Source organism: Sceloporus occidentalis, unplaced genomic scaffold, assembly GCF_023333645.1.
Source record: "Sceloporus occidentalis isolate IW3139 unplaced genomic scaffold, rSceOcc1.0.p SCAF_6, whole genome shotgun sequence".
Taxonomy (NCBI): domain Eukaryota; kingdom Metazoa; phylum Chordata; class Lepidosauria; order Squamata; family Phrynosomatidae; genus Sceloporus; species Sceloporus occidentalis.
The window spans coordinates 27,793,923-27,815,115 of NW_028316986.1; the positions used below are offsets into that span (position 1 = coordinate 27,793,923).

At 38.6% G+C, this 21,193-nt stretch overlaps 1 protein-coding gene across 1 annotated transcript in view; it reads left to right on the forward strand.

Annotated features, from left to right (window-relative positions):
- The window catches only part of LOC149310550 (leucine-rich PPR motif-containing protein, mitochondrial-like), a 139,445-nt gene that overhangs the window by 18,787 nt on the left and 99,465 nt on the right, over positions 1 to 21,193 (forward strand). The window contains exons 5-12 of the mRNA XM_089529170.1: positions 52 to 110; positions 836 to 922; positions 2,427 to 2,553; positions 4,109 to 4,253; positions 5,237 to 5,394; positions 6,068 to 6,173; positions 6,267 to 6,374; positions 20,113 to 20,231. Of these exons, the coding sequence (XP_089385296.1) occupies positions 52 to 110; positions 836 to 922; positions 2,427 to 2,553; positions 4,109 to 4,253; positions 5,237 to 5,394; positions 6,068 to 6,173; positions 6,267 to 6,374; positions 20,113 to 20,231 (909 nt within the window). The remainder of the gene's footprint in view (positions 1 to 51; positions 111 to 835; positions 923 to 2,426; positions 2,554 to 4,108; positions 4,254 to 5,236; positions 5,395 to 6,067; positions 6,174 to 6,266; positions 6,375 to 20,112; positions 20,232 to 21,193) is intronic.

Genomic DNA, 21,193 nt, shown 5'->3' on the forward strand with positions numbered 1-21,193 from the left:
ATGCCGCCACTTGATGAAGGGCTAGTTTGATTCTCACCTTCTGTTTTGCAGGTCACATACCAACGGCTGATTGCTGCCTATTGCAACAAGGGTGATATTGAAGGTGCCAGGTAATGGTTTGTGTAAATCCTTTAGAGAGAAAATGTCTCTTACAGTACAGTCCCAAGCATGCCTGCTCAGAATTAAATTGCATGGAATTCAGTGGACTGCAGTCCTATTGTAGACAAATATAAATTCAGACTTGACAAACTGCATTCATTTTGCTGACTTGAAAAATGAAAATGGCACTTTTGCTAGCACACAGTGTTACTGCTGAGGTAGTAAGCAGCCATTGGTAATAATAATAATAATAATAATAATAATAATAATAATAATATTTATTTGTGTCCCGCCTCTCCCTGTATTGGATCGAGGCGGGTAACAACAAACATAAGAACAATAAAAATAGAGTTTTACATGATAAGTGGTTGAAAAGCGGTTATCCTAAAAATAATAATAATTGAATAATAGATTATTGAAAAATAATTTTGTATGAATGCCTGTTCATATGAATGGGTAGTAGATTTACCTTTTTGTTTGCATATGCACAGTTTGATAAGACATGCTGTAGTACAACATGTATGAGCAGGAATGAGCTGTAGTGAGATGAGCACTTATAAATCCTCCTGATGTCTAAAAATTGCTTTATTTCAAATGTTGGTCTTTTGTTGGTGTCATGTGCATACTTCTTACAGAATCTTTTTTTTTTTTTAAGTATTACTGTTAACATACAATGATGTTTTACTTGTATTTTCCAGCTTTAAAATATGGCTGATTCTGTTGTTTTATCTTACAGCAAGATTCTTGGTTTTATGAAAAGTAAAGAGCTCCCAATCACAGAGTCTGTTTTCAGTGCCCTTGTGACTGGCCATGCGAGAGCTGGGTAACTTACAGTTTTTAATCCTTTTAAATTATTGTAGTGTATTTTTCTTTTATTGGTGGGTTTTTTAAGGTTGTGTGTTAAAACATTTATGCTTTTATTCATTTTATGCATCTGTACTATTTTATTGTAAGCTACTTTAGTTCTCATTCCTTTTTTTTTCCAATTGGCAAAGGGATCAAATGAGACTGCAATTTATTACTCTGTATAATTTACACACAGAATATATCACACAAAAGTAGGATTAGACTTCAGGAGGAGGCATGATAATTAAGGGAAGGAACATCAACAATTTAACATCATATTATTATAAATGATATCATATTACTAAAAAATCACATATACGTAGAACAAAATCAAGGAAGAAAGTACAAAAGCAGGCTTACAGCTAAACATTGAGAAAACAACCAATAGTGTCCACAAATGATTTACATAAGTTTACAGTAGATGGTGAAAATATTAGAATTGCTAAACATTTTCTATAACTTGGCAAAATCAAATCAAAACAGAGATTGCAGTCAAGAAATCATAAAAAGACTCAAAATGGTAGTTCTCATTCCTTTGACAAAGCCGTGGATATATATCCAAAAAATAAATAGTTAATCAATATATTCTGAAAAATGAATTTTTGAACGGATACAGTAGAACAACTTTTCGTAGCCTTCTGTCCTCCAGATGTATTGGACTGCAGCAACCATCCAGTATGGCCATTTGTGGCTCAACAAATCTAGAGGCTGTCACACTGGGAAAAGGTGCAATAGAACATTGATTGTATTGCTCCCTGGTGCTATCAGTCTTAACAATTCAGAGTTCTGTGCATATACAGATATGCACAAGGATCTCTTGAATCTAAGAAGCCTTCCATTGTATCAGTGGAGCAATATTAATTGATATTGGCACTGTGTGCATCCTTAAATTATCTCAGTCTCTTTAGATTACCACGAAAGGGATCTGAATGTATGTGAAGATGCATTTTAATAACTTACTCATATTTCAAGGTCCTAAGCACCTCCCTCCTATTTACTATAGCAGTGGGCAGATGGAATTTCTTTGTTAACATACTAGAAAGGGGAAGGAATATCTGCCAACATCCTTTTCACACATATTCCTGTAGTTCCTTTTTGCATTTCTGAAAAGATTCAGTCCGTTTAAAAGTAACATGTCTAGTGTCGTGTGTGGTTTAGCCTTGTGGTCTTTTACAGAAACCTTCTGGTGATAACTTGCATAGAGTTGGGCAGAAGACTTAATAGACTATTCCCTCTCTTTATCCTTTTAAATACTTGCTACAGCTGCTGCATTTTTCCACATTTCAGGCATGCTTTTTTGAGTTGTGTAAGTCATGAAAAACCTGAGTTCAGTAAAATGATTCCTGGCTTGTATTTAGGAGAAAGACCTTGCTTCTTTCATGAATTAGGGAGTTAATACCATTCATAACTTGTATATAATGGATTTTAAAAATAGATAGTTTAAAATGTGTGTGGTACTCTTTTCCCATATATTTCTTCAGGGATATGGAGAATGCAGAAAATATCCTTTCTGTAATGAGAGATACTGGAATTGAACCTGGTCCTGACACCTATGTTGCATTATTGAAGGCATATGCTGAGAAAGGTGACATAAACAAAATTGAAGAGGTAATACATATTACTTGCAAAGGCACAGTTTTGCATGGAATAGATTTTTTAAATTAACATATATTTTCATGTATGGATTTTTCCAAACTTTTGATAATTCAGCAGTAAATGTAATGCTTTTAGAATCTCTAGTAACTGGCATTTAGTCATAAACTGAGGAGATCAGCTTAAGGTTGCCTGTATCTTTGCTGAGGCAAGATTTGGTGACATTTTTACCCATTGCATTACAACAGCAGTAGTCATTACTATAGCAGCTACAGAATGCTAAAAACTGGTGTGAAGAACTACCCACAGAAAACACTTTGAGGAGGGGAAATGCCTGTTTTTGACATCTAGAAATCTTACTAGAAATCTTAAACATTTATTGCAGATGTCTCTGTAGTACTATACAATGGCGGGAAAAATCTATTCCTAGTATCATCCAGGAGCAGCAATTTTGCTATAAAACAAAGTGCAAGGTCTCCCTACACATTTTTCCTTCTCCCCATCTGCCCCTTGGTGGAAAAGGATTTTTATAAAACCAGAAGTAGATCTGTAGTCAATTTTGGTTTTGATTTTTGCCGTTTTGGGGCTGTTATAGACTGCAGTGACTCCTGGGGACTCCTTTGTTTGAATTAGCATTAGAAAAGAAGGAAAACACTTGAAGATGATAATCAAGTAAATTGAACAATCATGGTAGAAATGTCTGAATTTAACAGCTGGATAGGCATTCCTGCCAAATTGGCTTTCTCTTCATTATGAATCTCTTTTCTTCCATAAACTACAGTTTTAAATCCAAGGTCTTCAACTGGGCAGAGTTGTAGATTGGGCCGTTTAATTTAACCTATCCCCATCTCAAAGACAGTGTTTCCTACTCCTTACTTCAAGACTGACTAACAAGGGCTGATGTTGATGTTTCCCAAATAGATATCTCTCTTTGAAAAAGTATTTAAAACATACAAGTTACAGTTATGCCAAGTATGATATGACACTTGGCTCTTTAATTCCTTAGAACCGTCTGAGTTTCTCTTCTAGCTAAATGGCAATTCTCATTGAAGTGACTGCTGTTGAATTTAAGAATGAATGCAATGCAATATTAAATAAGAAGTTCCAGGATAATAAGAATCTTCTGTGATCTTTGGAATTGTCCTTCACATGCAAAATTCTGTCAAAATGTATTACAGTGCACCCCGTTATACGTGGCTTTGAGCATATGTGCTCAAGCCATGCGGGGCGCAAGGGGCGGCGCATCCCATTCAGATGAATGGGGCCCACGTGTGTGGCGCATGAGCCCCATTCAAGTGAATGGGGCTCAAGCATATGCGGAAATCACCTTACGCGTGGGGTCTGGAACGGATCCCCGCATAAGGCAAGGGTCCACTGTATTAGGACAATTTGCTTAAGTGTTACCTGTACCTATGTTAGAACCCATTCCTTGAGCATTCATCTTCTGATTATAATTCTTTAATGTATTCATGGAATTCAGTACAGATAACTTTCTTCATCTACATGGTTATATTTATATGTATAATAATCATGGGCTATGTAGAAACCTATTTTTTTCTTACTATAATAGATCCTGGGAAACATTGCAAAGTCTGAGAATTACCTTTTGGACAGGGACTTGATGGACATCATTTTTACTTTTGCCAAGACTGGGTATCCTCAGTATGTACAAAATATTCTGGACAAAATGAAATATGATAGAGGTTACATTCCAGGTAAAATTTTCAAAAGGTGGTCTTAATTTACCTTATCTTAGAAATGGGAAGTTAATTAATATGTTACTCTTAGTCGGCCTATTTGACCAGTTCAAAGTGATAGTAGTTATAGAAGAGAAAAATACATAAAATCTCTCTCTTAATTGCATTTTAAATGATGTTTGAATGAGTTAGTCATTCCTTTTTATAACATCTCAGTCTTTTGTTGAAATTGTCAACAGCTATGTAGTATGTTTATAAACTCTGTCAAAATCTTGTCTCGTTTGTGACTTGTCTTTATGATTTGACTTTAGATAGTTTTTGAAATACTGTATTAAAATGCAGTAATTTAAAATTTTTTCCCACCAATGCTTTGTGATTCTCACTAGGCAGATGAACACTAATAGAATGAAGTGCATTAAGAAAAATACAGGATGTGTCTACTGTCTTTATTAATTATTAGAAGCAGTTTTTGATTTTGACACTTCTACCAATGTGACAGGCTTCTTTTTTCTTCACTGCACCAGCACCAAAGTAAATGATCAAAGCTATTTACCTTTGAATAGCACTATTAGTAATTCTTCAGGTCTTCCCAAAGTTGATGTATTTTAGCATTGTTATTCAGGGGAAAATGAAAGCCAGAACAACCTTTAAATGACAGATTTGTAGATCTGTTGAGCAGTGCACTTCAGAACCTTAGTTAATTTTAGTAAGGTCTGACTTCTAGAGTTGTATTAAATAGAATATATCTACAGTGCTTGGCAAATTGCATGCAGTAAGGTTTAAATGCTGATGTACCCCTATTGGTCGTAATGTATTTTTTATCTGGACTGATTGTTTGCTTTACTTATTATTATGCTATCATTTTTCATATAATGCCTTAAAGTATAGTAAGTGCTTTAAAATAAGTGGTTTATTTCCTCTGCACATTAATGCAGAGAGGGTTGTGTTTTTTCAGACTCACTGGTGTTTGGTTCCCCCCACTCTTTCCTCCTAACATTTAGATGCTATGAATCTTTGTCTGAGTTTAATAACACAAGGCTTAGAAGATACAGCTTTTGAAGTCCTGAAGTCATTTCCTACATCATCGTTTGATTCCCAGAATGAAAATGGAGTGGACCGTGGCAACTTCTTCTTACGGCATTGTGTAAATACAGATAGGGTATGTGAAATTTTGCAAGGAGCATAACAGACTTAAAAGTGAATGACTGGTCTGCAAGCTCAGGGAAACTGTCAAATTGATAGTGTAAAAATGGGTTGGCTTTAAGGGATACTTTACAATTAGTGAACACCCACATCCAGTCTAATGTCTAAAGAATTATTCATTCTAAACTCTTCTTCTTTTTGACTGAGCTTTTCTCATTGTTCTCACTTCACTCATACCCTGACTTCAAACACTGCCAATGAAGTAGTGTTCTGCTGGCCACATCTCTATCAAGAATGGAAAAAAGTGTTCTCTTATATTTATTCTCTGGGCAAAGTTGTTTTTCCTCTGGGCTTTGCTTCCAGGGCCTCCACTTGAATTGGTCTGTTTTCCCTTTTACTTCAACTAACATCATTAGTTATACACCTCCTAGTCTTGTCCTTGCCACCCTTCTTATACAACCTGTCCCCAGTAGCGGGATCTAGTTAATGCAGTTAAACCAGCAGTTTATTGCTAGTGTGCAACTACTGGCCTGGCATGTGTTGGCTGTTTCATGCATCTTGCAGTCAATGCCAGAATACTCTCATTTTCCAGAGTATTTAACGTATCCATTTGTTCATTGCTAGTTTGAATGTTGCCACTTGTGAATACTGATGAGTTACAAATTCTCAAATTTTTGATTTCCTTACAGCCAGTGGCTAAGTTGAAATACTTCTGTGAAGAACTGAAGAAAGCCAACATGCATACTGCACCTTTACAGTTGACTCTTCTGTGTGCGTTAGAGTCAAAGAAAGCTGGTACTTTTCCTTATCTATTAATTTTGTTTAAAATTTTTAAACTACTGCTGTTACAAACATGTATTAACTGGTTGCCTTTCTGACTCTTTTCAGCTCTGGCGTTTGATTTAATGAAGATAATGAAGAAAGAAGGCTTACCTGTCAGACCTCACTATTTCTGGCCATTGTTGGTTGGGCATCAGAAAGAGAAAAATGTTCAAGGTTAGCTCTCAGACTTTCAGTACTACCAATGTGAATGTTAGTAAACCTCCCTACAGGTAGAATTGAATACAGACATGAGAATAGCTCCACAGTAGAAGTAGATCTTCTAAAAAAAACCCTTTTTCTATTAATCAGTAATGAATATACTGCAACAGTTTCCTTGGCATTACTGCACTTTGTTCATTCTTATTTTGTTACACCACTGTTAATTGGCTCACATTAGAAGTCTACAAAGAGCTTCAATTGGTATAGGTGTGTTATAGCCAGCTTTCTCAGTTTGCCACTATATCCTCTGTAGTCTGTCTCTTAATGATCTTCTGATCTTGAAAGGCATTATACTAAAATCTAAGGAAGCTTTTAAAAGTCAGTTTACATTGTTCAAGCCTTGCTCTAAATGTAGAAGAAATGAATCTTTTAGACAAGGTATGCTTATTGCTATGCAGTGAAAAGTTAAATGTGAGCTAAGTTACAATAATAAAAGCACAAAAACCTCCATTGTTGGTTGAATGATCATGACCTGACAGCATACTGATTGAAAGACTGAAATGTTCAATCTTTTGGATTCTTAAGTAGGTTTAAGCATTCAGCACACACTTTCCCCTGTTACACATGGGGGTGTCTATAGGATATGAATAAGAATTGAACAAATATTAAATTTTAAAGTACAATATCTAATTCTTTGGTTTGCATTACTGGTAATTCAGAAAGAGTGGTCTGATAAAAAGATGCTTTTAACAGAAGTACTTTCCCCTTGGGGAAATTAAAAACTGTCTTTTTCATCTTACCTCACAGGATAATGTGCTTTAGAATGAGATGCAGAGTTGTTAGTGTGACACTGGGTGACAAACAAAATGCACAAACAAAAAAAAGGGCTTTTAGCAGCCAGTTCGCATTGCAATTTTATTTTAAAATATACAGTCACATTCCAGTTTAGAAGAAACGCTGAAACAAGTATTCCCTAATTGTTTCTGGCAATAAAAGTGTGCCAAACCTTTTTAGAAAAGTCGTTATAAAACAATATTCTGTTCTTGTTAACTCCTTCAGTCCCTGAAGGTGTTTAAGAGTGCTTGGCAAATTGTCCACTAGCATAGTGTTTGACTTCTAGAATGGAGTCAATGGTTTGTAAAAGCCCACTGAATTTACTAAAGAAGGCACGAGCTTTGACTGCGCAGAACTTCTGTTTCATCCAGAAATAAATGGATGAAAAACTTACATGTAAGTATATTCATCCAGGAGATACTTTATTACATATCTGAATGATCGATTGTCTCTGCTTTATGCAGTGGCCAGAAGTAGTAAATGTGATTAGTATGAATGTTGAGAAGGGCAAATGAGAACAAGCAACTGTCAGATTAATGACATCACTAGCTGCTGGATCCTCACTTAAAGTCTTTCAATGACACAAGGTCCCAGGGCATATCCTGAAAAAATAGTGATGATAAGAGACACAGAGATGTCCCTGTCCACATGAGGGGAAAATCTTTTTCTGAGTTTAAAAATTGAAAAACATAAACTTTACATAAAGTCTTTACCATGAACTTAGAAAAAATTCTTTTTGTACTCTGTAATTATGTATACTAGAAGCATCTAGTATTATTCTTGTATCTATTAATTCCTTCATATAAAATGTAAAATTGAAGAGGGGGGCATAAATATAAAAAAAATTGTCATAAAATTAAAAGTGCAACACTGCATTTGGTTTAGATTGGTGAATGTACAATAAATGAGGAAAATTGCTATATATTAACAAAATACAGCTAGCAAATTTGAGATTTACTTTTTGTTAGTTGGGGCTACAGTAATTTTTTTGGATTTAAAGTATGAAGTAGCTAACTTACATTGTAGTGAACTACCAAAAAATAATTATGCGTCAGTGATACCTGTTTCATTTATAACCTTCTAGAATTCAAGTTGGGATGTTTTTTTCACATGAATACTGTGAAAATTATTAAATGATTAAAATAGGAAAGAGTAAGCTACTTACATTTGTTGTTAAACACATCTGAAAGAGAATTGCTTGGATAAACCAGTCACATCTCAAACTGTGCATCTGTTCCACTTATTTCAAAGTTAGTTGTTTGTGCCTTCAAGTCGTATCTGACTTACAATGACCCTAAGGTGAATTTATCACAGAATTTTCTTGGCAAGATTTGTTCAGAGGGAGTTTGCTTTTGCCTTCCTCTGAGGCTGAGAGACTGTGACTTGCCCAAGGTCACCCAGTGGGTTTCCTTGGCTGAGTGGGGATTTGAACCCTGGTTTCCAGAGTGTCCAGAGTTGTAGTCTAGTGATCAAACCACTGTACCACGTTGGCTCTCTCAATTTCTGGTGGGTTCTTTGTTACATTTATCTACTATCATTTCATGGGAGGGAACTGAAATATCTGTTTTATCATACATATGTTTCATTTTGCTGGTTGTGCAAAAGTTGATTTGTGACTTTTGAGTGGGCTTATTTCTCTCACACAAAAGGGCCACTTCCCATAAGGTAACCTGTGCAATTTATATTATTCAAGAAGCTATTGAGAGAGGTAGCTGTGTACCTGGTTTGACACAATTTGTAACTTTAATACAAATAATGATCTTCTAAAAATCTCAAGAAGTCTTCCATCCCAGTAATGGCCAATTCAATATACATGTATCTTCAGAATGTGGACTATATCATGACTTTTGAAATATTCTCTGATAATATATGTGTGTGTGTGTGTGTGTGTGTGTGTGTGTGAGAGAGAGAGAGAGAGAGAGACGTGGAATTGAACTGAGAAGTTCTTGCTCCCAAAACAATAATTGTTACCCCAAGCCAATAATCCAGACTCTTCAGAGAGAGGTTTATCTCCTCTGCTCAGTCATAGAGGCTCAGTAGTGATTAGTCCTTTTTATTAGTAGTCAGCTGAGACAGTGAATTAAAAACATATTTAGACAAGTATTTGTTGGATAGAAACAAATCCACCAAATACTTACCTAATTTTTTTCTAGATTGTTAATTTAGATACCAAATTATTAAGTGATATCATGCCTTCTTTCTCTCTCCTTCTGTTACAGTTCTCTATCACTTACAAATCTGTCAGGAAGCCTGGTTTGATATAGATGACCCAGTCTTTTCTAAGCACTGTTAGCAATCATGGCATTACTTCAGTTGCTGATGTGAATATGAGTGCATCTACACTGTAAAAATAATGCTGATTGACACCACTTTTAAGTGTGCTAGGCCCAACTTATGGGGTCCTGGGATTTGTAGTTTTACAAGTTCTTTATTTTTCTCTGTGGAAGAGTGGTGGTGCCTCACAAAACTACATGTCCTGAGATTCTGTAGGACAGTGCCATGGTAGTTAAAGTGGTATCAAACTGCATTATTTCTACAGCTTAGATGCACCCTATATATTTATTAAGGCACTGTGATGTGTATTATCTTTCTCTCTTTTTGTCTGTATAAATGTATTTGACTGTGGCCATACTTACAGTTTTAAAAGATGCATTTATTTTGCAGAGGAGCAGAATTGCTTGTTTCCCCTTCTTTAACTATATTCTGACTTTCATCCAAAACTGGGACTCAAGGTGTTGTGTTTTTTGTTCTTGATGAACAGGTTCTGTTAAATGTAGGACTTACTCATTGCAAATCCCGAATAAGTGAGATTCCACATTGTCTATCTCTGGCTTCAGAACAGTCCCAAATATATTTTGGTTGTCACTATATCTGTCTGGAGATGAATTGTTTGGGTGTTGTCAGCTGGGTCGGTGTTGTTTTAGAGAAGTACAGCATGACAAGCATGGCTAAGTGAACCATGTGGATATTCATGTGTCCTGGATTTAGTTTATTGTTAGCTCTTCCAGAATAGAATTTCAGATATGTTGGTTTTTGGCAGCATCTATACATATATAAAAGGCATTCCTTTGTGCATATGTGAGCATATCTAAATATAGGTTCTGTCTCTCTTCTGCCCCGATGTCTCTACAAGCATAGCTATGGCTGTTAAAGTACCATCCTGATACCTGGTTTTAGATATTATGGGACATATTTCATTGTTATGATGAATAACTGACAGGTCTGTCAGCTAATGAATGTCGGGGCTTTTTTGTTTTTATGGTAATTGTTTTTAATGGTGTGATATGTTTTTAATGTGTATTGTATTGTGGTTTTGGAAAGATGTAAACCGCCCTGATCTGAGGAAGGGCGGTATATAAATAAAATTATTATTATTATTATTATTATTATTATTATTGAAATTGGTCACCTAACTAAATTCTTGATCAATTAATAAATATCAGTATGCCTGCATAAGAACATTATTTTAATGTAGATTTCTTTTTGAGATGAATGAGAGATAACATAGGCGGGATACAAACCGCCATATAGTACGTATTCCAGGGGTAGGCAACCTGTGGCCCGCGGGCCGGATGCGGCCCGGCGAGGCCTTGGGACCGGCCCCAGCCCGGTCCTGCCACCGATTGCCGCCGGGGCCTTTGGCGTCTCGCGCGAGGGGCATGGTGGGGCAAATGTCTATAGAAGCCTCAGAAACATGCATTTATCTTAACATTTTTTAAAAAATCAGCAAATTTTTTCACGTGTCCTCCATTTTTTATTTAAAAAGTGCCCTCCATTTGAAAATGTTGTCCTATATTTGTCCCGGTTTATTTATTTATTTATTTATTTTTTAAAAATTATTTATTTATTTATTTATTGGCTTCGGCCCCCCAGTTGTCTGAGGGACAGCAACCCGGCACCCGGCTCAAAAGGGTTGCCTACCCCTGACGTATTCTATATGTACTAGGGTTAGGAAGGGGCGGTGCTTCCGCACCCCCCTAACCCTAGTACGTATAGAATACGTACAACATGGCGGCGCCCCTTCCACATGGGGGCCGCCATGTTTACGTACTGGACGCATAGCGTCCAGACGTGTCGCGGCGCCTATGACGTCACGAATGCGCCAGCGGTGCCTCACGACGTCATAAAGGCGCCGCAAAAAGAAGCTCCAAAATGGAGCTTCTTTTTTGCTCTGCGCGGGAGCTGCGCGGTTTGGCTGCTGCAGCTCCCGCGCGGAGCAAATGGCGCCGGCGGGAGACCACCACAAAGCGACGGTCTGTATCCCGCCATAATTTACAGCGAAAGAATAGGTCTCCTTCCTACTTATATTTTTATTATTTTATTTGTTTCCAGTTTGAGGGAGATAAGGGGTGAGAGAGAGGGCTCCTCGGAGCATAGATTGAGAACCGCCTCTCTAGGCCCATATATAGCTGGTTCACTCCTCCGCTCATACAGTCTGGGAAGCAAACCAGTTAAATACTGTTGTGAGTACTGTTACGGAATTCAAATGTAATGAACAATTGATGAAAATTATAGTTTCCTGTTGCACCTAAACTGAGAAACTAATCTTAATGGTGTCTTAAGAAACCTGAATATTAAGTCCTCTTTAAATGGTTTCAAATCTTGACTTGTTCAGAAACCATTGACCATAATTTACTTGCTGCCATATTGTTAATTCAAGACTTTCTGGTGAATATGCTGGTATGAAGGATGCCCTAAAGGCACCAGATGATCCCATCTGTTTGTAGAATTCAAAGATATAGCCATGTTAGTCTGTAAAATCAATATGGAAAGAGATCTTATATGTGAAGTCGAAGGCATTCATGGCCAATCTACTACATAGTTTTTTGTGGCTTTCCAGGCAAACATTCTCTGAAGATGCCAGCCACAGATGCTGGCGAAACATCAGGAAGAAACTCTGCTAGAACATGGCCACATAGCCCGAAAAACCCACAAAAAACTATAGATCTTATATGACTGAATGGCAGTTTGAACCCATGTCTCCCAAACATTGTGAACCTATTGTGTTAAAAAAACACAGATGTTTACTAAAAAGTGGATCTAATAATTTTTGAATTATGGAAACACTGGTGAAATATACTTCTAGTTGAGTTTTTATTGCATTTTGTTGACATCTTATAAATATAAAGCATAAGATTGCTGTCAAATTTGAAAGGTATTGAGCAAAATTATATTGTAATTAATTCTTTCCAGATGAATTTGCCAGTTCTGGGCCAGAATCAGTCAGTGTTCTGTTTTAAGGCAAACTTGAGTAGATGATGCGACTTTAATTTAGTGTGACTTGTCGGCATGTATTTTTAAGTGCTCAAAGGGAATTCACATTTGATTATTTGCACCGTAATGCACTGCATAAAATATTCATAGAAGTGTCACTTTTCCATAGGTGGCACTCCAGGGTAAAGACAGGGACTTGAGGAAACTTTAGAATGTTTTATAGTAACAAATATGTGAGGCAACTCAGAAAAAAAAGGGAAAAAAGCATATGCTGCTTAGATCTGATATCCTGCAGCACCTGACAAATCATTTTTACACTTACAAAAATACCAGTACCTGTATAGGTTTTGACATGAATCCATTGCTACATAAGCAGATGTGATGTAATAATATTCAGCAAGTTATGTGAATTTCACAGAGAAGAGCTTAATCATAGTGTTTTTGTGGTAACTTTTAAATGTTGGATGTAGTCTTTTCATTTCTTTTTCAGTAATCAAATAGATGTATGATGTGTTGGTTTAAAAAAGAAACACCCAATTCATTTTTGTTTATATGTGTTCATATTTTTCATGTGTGAAACTGCATCCTTGAATGTGTTGATGGTGCCACCATCCCCTTAATCAAAACCCAACTGTTATACTTGTTTACCATTGCAACTAAAATTAAATATGTTATTTTTTAAAAAATAAGTATTATCCTTCACTCTGTTTAGAAGTTCTAGGCAGTACACCACGACATAACATTTAATAATAATAGCTGAAATTATAATTTATTAAAAACGTGCACAATCTAAAGTCCTAGATCAGGGGTTGGCAACCTCTGGCCCGCGGGCCAGATGCGGCCTGCGGGCGCCTTTCTGCCGGCCCCCGGTCTCTCCTGCCACCGAAATCGCCGCCGATTTCGGCCACTCCGGCCGCCATTTTGCCCTTCAAAATGGCGGCGCCCATTAGGAGGCCCGATGCGGCCTCCGGAGCCCTGAAACAGGGCTCCAGGAGCCGTACCGGGCCTCGGGAGCCCTGAATCTCCAGGAGCCGCGCCGGGCCTTCCAATGGGTGCCACCCACCTCCCTCCTGGCTCCGCCCTCCCTCCTATAAATGGAGGGGCGGGGAAGGAGGAGGAGGGAGGGAGGGTGAGAAGAGAGAGGGAGGGAGGGGAGGAGAGAGAGAGAGAAAGGGTGGGAGGGAGAGGAGAGAGGGGGAGGAGAGAGAGAGAAAGGGTGGGAGGGAGAGGAGAGAGAGGGAGGGAGGGGAGGAGAGAGAGAGAGAAAAAGGGTGGGAGGGAGAAGAGAGAGGGAGGGAGGGGAGGAGAGAGAGAGAGAAAGAGGGGGAGGGAGGGGAGGGGAGAGAGAGAGAAAGGGTGGGAGGGAGAGGGGAGGGAGGGAGGGAGGGGAGGGGAGAGAGAGAGAGAGAAAAAAAGGGTGGGAGGGAGAGGAGAGGGAGGGAGGGAGGGAAGGAGAGAGAGAGAGAGAAAAAGGGTGGGAGGGAGAGGAGAGGGAGGGAGGGAGGGGAGAGAGAGAGAGAAAGGGTGGGAGGGAGAGGAAAGAGAGGGAGGGAGGGAGGGGAGGAGAGAGAGAAAGGGTGGGAGGGGAGGAGAGAGAGAGAGAAAAAAGGTGGGAGGGAGAAGAGAGAGGGAGGGAGGGGAGGAGAGAGAGAGAGAGAAAGAGGGGGAGGGAGGGGAGAGAGAGAGAGAGAAAGGGTGGGAGGGAGAGGAGAGGGAGGGAGGGGAGGAGAGAGAGAAAGGGTGGGAGGGAGAGGAGAGGGAGGGAGGGAGGGGAGGAGAGAGAAAGGGTGGGAGGGAGAGGAGAGAGAGGGAGGGAGGGGAGAGAGAGAGAGAGAAAGGGTGGGAGGGAGAGGAAAGAGAGGGAGGGAGGGAGGGGAGGAGAGAGAGAAAGGGTGGGAGGGAGAGGGAGGGAGGGAGGGGAGAAGAGAGAGAGAGGGAGGGAGTGAGAGGGAGGGAGGAAGGGAGAGAAAGAAAGTGGTTTGAGACAGTGGCATGCATTTTTTGCTGTTTTGTTGCCTTGCCTAGTCGCTTCCATTCTTGTAAATATTGCTATTATTATTGTTGTTGTTATCCTTTGGTATTCTCTTTGCAAAATCCCCCCACATGGACTTGCTTGCTCTTTTCTGGGTTGAGACAGTGTGCATGCATTTTTCCTGTGTTATGGCATTGCCAGCCCTAGTAGCTTCTTGCAAATATTATTATTATTATGTGGCTCCGCCCCCGGAGGGTGGAAACTCCGCCCCTGACATGTGGCTCCGCCCACGGATAGTGGAAGCTCCGCCCTGGCATGTGGCTCCGCCCCAGAGGGTGGAAGCTCCACCCCCCGTTTGCGGCTCCACCCCCCGGCTTCAGCCCCCCAGTTGTCTGAGGGACAGCAACCTGGCCCCCAGCTCAAAAAGGTTGCCTACCCCTGTCCTAGATGAACAAAGATGTTTTAGCTCATGTCTAGAAAGATTTCAGTTTGAGGGAGATAAGGGGTGAGATTACATGGTTGCCAATCTAAAGGTCTTTTCCTTTGGTGTGTACATTATATCTGATAAATATTATCTGAGAAAGGAACTCACAGACTTACATGGGAAGCATTATTTCAGGCATTTAGGATCCGAGTTGTTTAGATTTTAAAAGTAAGTAGCTGCACCTTGAAATTTTAGCTGATGTTGATGTCTTTCAACTGGTGTCAATCTTAGTTTACTAGCCATGACTGTAGCAGCCATGTCTTATATCCAGACTAGTCTCCAACCATAACACTTTATAGTAGTCCATTTGGGATATTATCAGCATCTGGATAATATTAAACTGACTATTCTTGTCCTGAAATTATTGCAACTGGCAAGCTAAATGAAACTGGCCCAAGTCACTTTCAGCTGCTAAGGGTGACTTTGGACTTTAGTGGCAATTTGCCTACAGCTATTGTCTCCTTGCCAATTCCTCTATGCATTTCTCCCAGTTACTTCTACATCATATTGTCTTAGAAACCTGTAATTGATAGTACTAGATGGATTGCTAAAAATAGCAATTACGAGAATTATACTGCTCTAGTGGATAAATGGTTAGGCTCCAGCTTAAAAAAGCAAACCTTGTTCAATTTATGCAGTCTTTTCTGATCATAACAAACATTCTTTTAGCTCTCTAAATAAAATAAATAAAATAAAACTTTTATTTATATCCCGCTTTTCTGTTACAAGACAGTCAAAGCGGCTCACAACATAGCCTTTCCTCAGACATATTATCTCATTACTGTAGCAAGTGATTTCGTCCCACTAGTGTAGCATGTTTGAGGCCATTCTCACTTCCAGAGTGAGGCAAGAGGGCTTGTTTTGTTATGTTTTTGTTACACAGTTGGCCACCCATATCCATGGATTCTTTATCCACAGATTCAACCATCCACAGCTTGAATCAAATAGATCTAATAAATTTTGGTTTTGAAAAAGAAAAACCTAATACATCTTTGTTTATACAATATGTCCTTCATGTGTGAACTTTCATCCTTGAATGTGTTGCCATCCTCTTTGTCAAAAATATATAAATTCCAAAAAGCAAACCTTGATTTTACCATTTTTAAATAAGAGACACCATTATAGTACACCATTGTATATAATAGGACTTGAAAATCGACCGATTTAGGTATCCATGGGGGTCCTGGGACCAAAACCCAGCAGATACCAAGGGGCCACTATATCTAGAAATTTGAACTACCAAAATATTTCTGCATTAAAAATAGTTTCACATGCATTGATATGTGCATACTCCCAAGTTATAACCACAGCTGCATTTGCACTGCATAAATAATCTAAGTTGGCACTGCTTTAACTTCCATGGCCGAAGGCTAGGGTATTCTGGGAGTTGTACCTCGTTCTGGCACCAGAGCTCTTTGACTGGGAAGGCTAAATATCTCACAAAAGTACAGTTCCCAGAATTCCATAGCATTAAACTTTAGGATTTCCCCAAACTGATGGTTTCTAGACAAGGTTGTAGTCCAGCCATTCCTAGGCAGCAGTTGTATTATGGGCTGTGTAATCCATCGGGGGGAAATCCAGGTTAGGAAAAAACAGTTATTAAATGACAGAGAGAACACTTTTGAAGGTGCCAGTAACCGAATACCAGTGATGACAACCTCCATTCCATTTTTTGTGTATTCCATGTCTGTGCAAGAAGTAATATTTCAAGAAAAGTGATAATACTACCCATTATGTTATTTCAGTTACAGTGTTGGTAGAAATGAATTAATTCTACACTTTCTGGTGTTTAATGTTGTTACTTTTCAAACCTTACATTCCAAACTGACTGAAACCTGGAAGCTTAAAAAGTAGTTTGACTTGATACATGTGCAGTGCTTCTGATCTGTTATTTTATTTATTTCATTTGTATGCCACTTGTCTCTTCCTAAAGAATCAATTTAAAAACTAGCAATAAAAGTTTAATAACAATTAATGTTTGATCACATTAAAACAATATAAAATCATTTAAAAGGCATACAAAATAAAAGAATGAAGTACACACCCCAATGCAAAGTGTTTCTGCTTACACATTAAAAGCCCGCCTACTGTATATACTCATCTATAAGTTGACATTTTTATGCCCAAAAATTGACCCCAAAATCCCAGGTTGACTTATTTAAGAGTCAGTATGGTAATGTGATAGCAGCTCTTTCAGATTTCCCCATGTAGTGAGGAGAGCAGTTTCTTTCTCTCTTGAGCCAAGCAGAAAGAGTCCTGGGTGATTGATTTCTGTTAAACAAACAGAATTCCTCTCCTGCCTGCGCTGTCGCTGTCTAGGGAGTAAAGACTAAAATGAAGGTTGAAACGCTGAAGCAAAAAGCCTCAATTAGAGTCCCTCTTGCTGCGCGCACATATACACACACAGAAGGAGCTTCCGCGTTTTATCCTCAACTTATCCATGGCTCATGGCAAAATCCATAATTTTGGCCCCAAAACCTGCCCTCAACTTATACATGAGGTCAGCTTATAAACAAAAAGATCTTTGCTTGCCAGTGAAAAAAGAGCAGGGAGGGGGCCAGCCTAGCCTCCTGAAGAAGAGTTTTTCTTAGAGGAATTTTCAACCATAATTAGTAGAGGGCCCATATGCTTTCCTCTTAATTGCAAGGCCCCCTCAACATTCACTTTTTACAAGTGTTTGAAGTGGTCTAAAAGAGGAAAAATTAGAAACCCACTAGACAAATTTATATTTGTGGAATGTCCTTTTCATTGCACAGTGGAGCGACTATTTCCTCTGTTATTAGCAGAATAGTAACAGTTCTTTGTGGGTTTTTTGAGCTATGTGGCCATGTTCTATAAGAGTTTATTCCTGACGTTTTGCTAGCATCTGTAGTATACAGAAAACCTACACATACAGACAGATACCTGCACAAGAATTCCAACCATCACCCAGGACAGAAAAGAAGCACAATCAAAACACTGGTAGACCGGGCAAAACGCATCTGCGAACCCCATTTCTTGGAAGATGAATTGAAGCACCTAGACCAGGCTCTACAGGCGAATGGTTATTCCAGTTCAGACATCAGAAGGGCTGCCAGACCCAGGAAAACCCAGAGGAGTGAAGACGAGCAACCACCCTAAGGGAAGGTATTTCTATCATACATCAAAGGAGTTACAGACAGAATAGGCAAAGTGGTGAAGAAGCACAACCTCTAAATGGTTTATAAACTGACCAAGAAAATCCAGCAAATGCTACACTCAGCAAAGGACAAGAGAGACCCTCTCACAGCTGCAAGAGTTTACTGCATACTATGCAGCTACGGACAAGTCTACATAGGGACCAGCAAACGCAGTGTGCAAACAAGAATCAAGGAACATGAGAGACATTGCAGACTGGGTCAGCCAGAAAAATCAGCAGTAGCAGAACACATTACAAACCATCCTGGGCACAAAATGCTGTTTGAAAACACTGAAATTCTGGACCATGCCAACAACTATCAGGTCAGAATGCACAGGGAAGCCTTTGAAATCCACAAACACTTGGACAACTTCAACAGGAAAGAGGAAACCCTCAAAGTAAATAAAGAGCCCAGAACAATGCACAGATTAACATGGGAATCACTCCTCCTCACCCAGGGTCACACAATATATATATACTCACTCTCTTCCAGGTTAGCATTCTCTAAAGATGCCAGCCACAGATGCTGATGAAACGTCAGGAATAAACTCTTCTAGAACATGGCCACATAGCCTGAAAAACCCACAAAAATATGGATGCCAGCCGTGAAAGCCGTCGACTTCACAAAACCTACTAGTTCACTTAAGCTTTTGATGGTTCTTTAGTTCTTTAATGTTATAATTTTACTTGAATTTCAGTAGTATGTTTTTCTGGTATATATTAATTTGTCATTTGGCTTCATTTTATTTAGTCTGCTGGTTTTTTATGCTGCTCTGAATGTTTTGTATATAAAAGGCTTGTGAATGTTTTAAAATAATAATTTTTGAGGCACAAGGTCCCATTGATGGTGTTCTTGGAGCTCAGTGGTGGGGTTTTTTAATTTATTTATTCAGTTTATATACAGTACCACCTTTCTCCCGCCAAAGGACTCAAGGTAGCTTACAGAATTGAAAAATGAAAGTTTAGCTTAAAATGTACAATTACAAAAGTTAAAAACACATATTCAGAACAGGTTAAAATGCATTTGGAGCATAATTTTAAAACATACAGAATGTACCACTTGAACATGTCTACCATATGATTAAAATCAGTCAAAGGCGTGCCTAAATAAAAAGATCTTAATTTGCCTGCAAAAAGAGAGCTGGGGAGGGGCTAACCAGTTCTCTCATGGGAGGGAGTTCCAGTCTTGGAGCACATACCCCTTTGTGGCTTTATACTAGCTAAGAGGAGCATGAACATCCTCCTTGACAGTGCTGATCAATTTTATTCCTGTGTCTTAAAACTATATTGGCACAGAACAAGAAGTTTCCTTAAGAAACTACAGTATTTTACTTTTCTCTGAACAATAACATCACTTGCCACATTGCAATCTACACTTAACCCCTCCCACCATCCTACTGTGCATTCAAAAGCAATTTATCATGATTTTCCAGAGTGGTTGGAAGGTGTGCTGGATGAGTGTTCATTTCTGTACAAAGACCTTATTTGTGTGGTACTCCTGAGTTTGGCTTCTGTCCTAATATTGGATACATGTTTGATTTCGTGGTACAAATACCTTGTCTTTTGAAAGCATTTCTGCATTAGTTAACCAATTCGTTTTAATACTGTTAATATCATGGGGTTTTCTTGGGAAGATTTGTTCAGAGGAGGTTTGCCATTGCCTTCCCTGTGGCTGAGAACATGTGACTGAGAGCTGGTCACCCAGTGGGTTTCATGGCCAAGCGGGAAATTGAACCTTGATCTTCAGAGTTACTAATTTGTATCAAGAAAAACAATTTTCTAACACTTGTAATTTTAAAGTGATCTATGATTTGCCATTGTCAATTGACATATTGTGGAAGATGAACCTTATTTCACAATTTAGGATTTGTTTACTGAGGGCAAAAAAGAAAAGCAGATGGAATGCAACATAACATGGCAGTCCTGTTTCTGTAAAACTGTCAATAAAAAACTGGTAATCGTTGTTCACTTCAACACACAAACATAGTGTTTTTGAAGTGAAGAATGGTTACCAGTTTTTTTTCCCCTAAAAGAAAAGAATTGCGCTTTTAGTTAGATAACATTGCTTAGCATCTGGTTTCTTTTTGTCTAGGTACAATTGAAGTTCTCCAAGCAATGCACGAAGTTGAAGTAGAGCCTGATGTGGAAACATATGCAAGCTATGTTTTGTCAAATTTTGATGATGTCAGATCTGCACGCCATCTGCTGCAGGTGAGTCAAGCCATTATCTGAATGTGTTAAAGCCCAAGTGTATAATCTTACTCTATTTAATTTTTATTTCAGTAGTGATCTGAGAATATACGGACACTAAAATCATGCTTCTCAACAGAGCCTTTAAAATAAAACATTTTCTTGAAAGTAGTTTGTCCAGTAGATTGCAATTTGTACCTGCTTGTATGGAAACAAGCTGTATTTGATTTGGTTCAATTTACTTCTGAGTAGACACATAAAGGATTGTACTACAAAGCTTTGAATAAAGTTTCATTCTGAACAGTGGTTTTGTGCTACACAAGGACCATTCTGGGTTGCAGATGCTGAAACGATAGATTGAGTCAGATTGGATGGGAAGACATTTAAGCTCAAAAGATCAGTCGTTCTGTTTCTTCATTTAAATTTTACCAGAGCCATCTGTGAAACAGTGAATCAAGAAGATGGAGATAAATTACAGAACAAAATGTCATCTAGACCATCTACAGCTCAAACATTTGTTTTCAGCACCAGATGTGAAGCTCACATTAAAATCCTTTCATGCACGAATCATATCCCTTTTTCCCACCAAGTGGTCTTGATTTCATCAGTTTAGTTTAGGAGGGAAAAGGGGTCTATTTTTGGTATTCAGGTGTTGAAAACCTCAGTTTAATCAGCTGTGTATCACTTTGAAATCTCCCCATAGATCCTGATCTCCTTTCTCCCACTCTTGATTTATATTAGGCCATTTAAATGCTTGATTTAAATGGTACTTTCTAATTTTTGAATTTTAGCTTATGTACTCAGGAAATAGAAGAATATAAAAATAAGGCAGGCATACATCCTAACTGGTTGCTATATTAGACTGCAATTTACAAGAACAGTGATGGCGAACCTTTTTTTGATCCACGTGCCAGGAGGTGGGACTTCCTGAGGAGGCAGCTGGGGATCAGGAATGGCCCATGGAGGGGAGGAGGAGTGGGAGC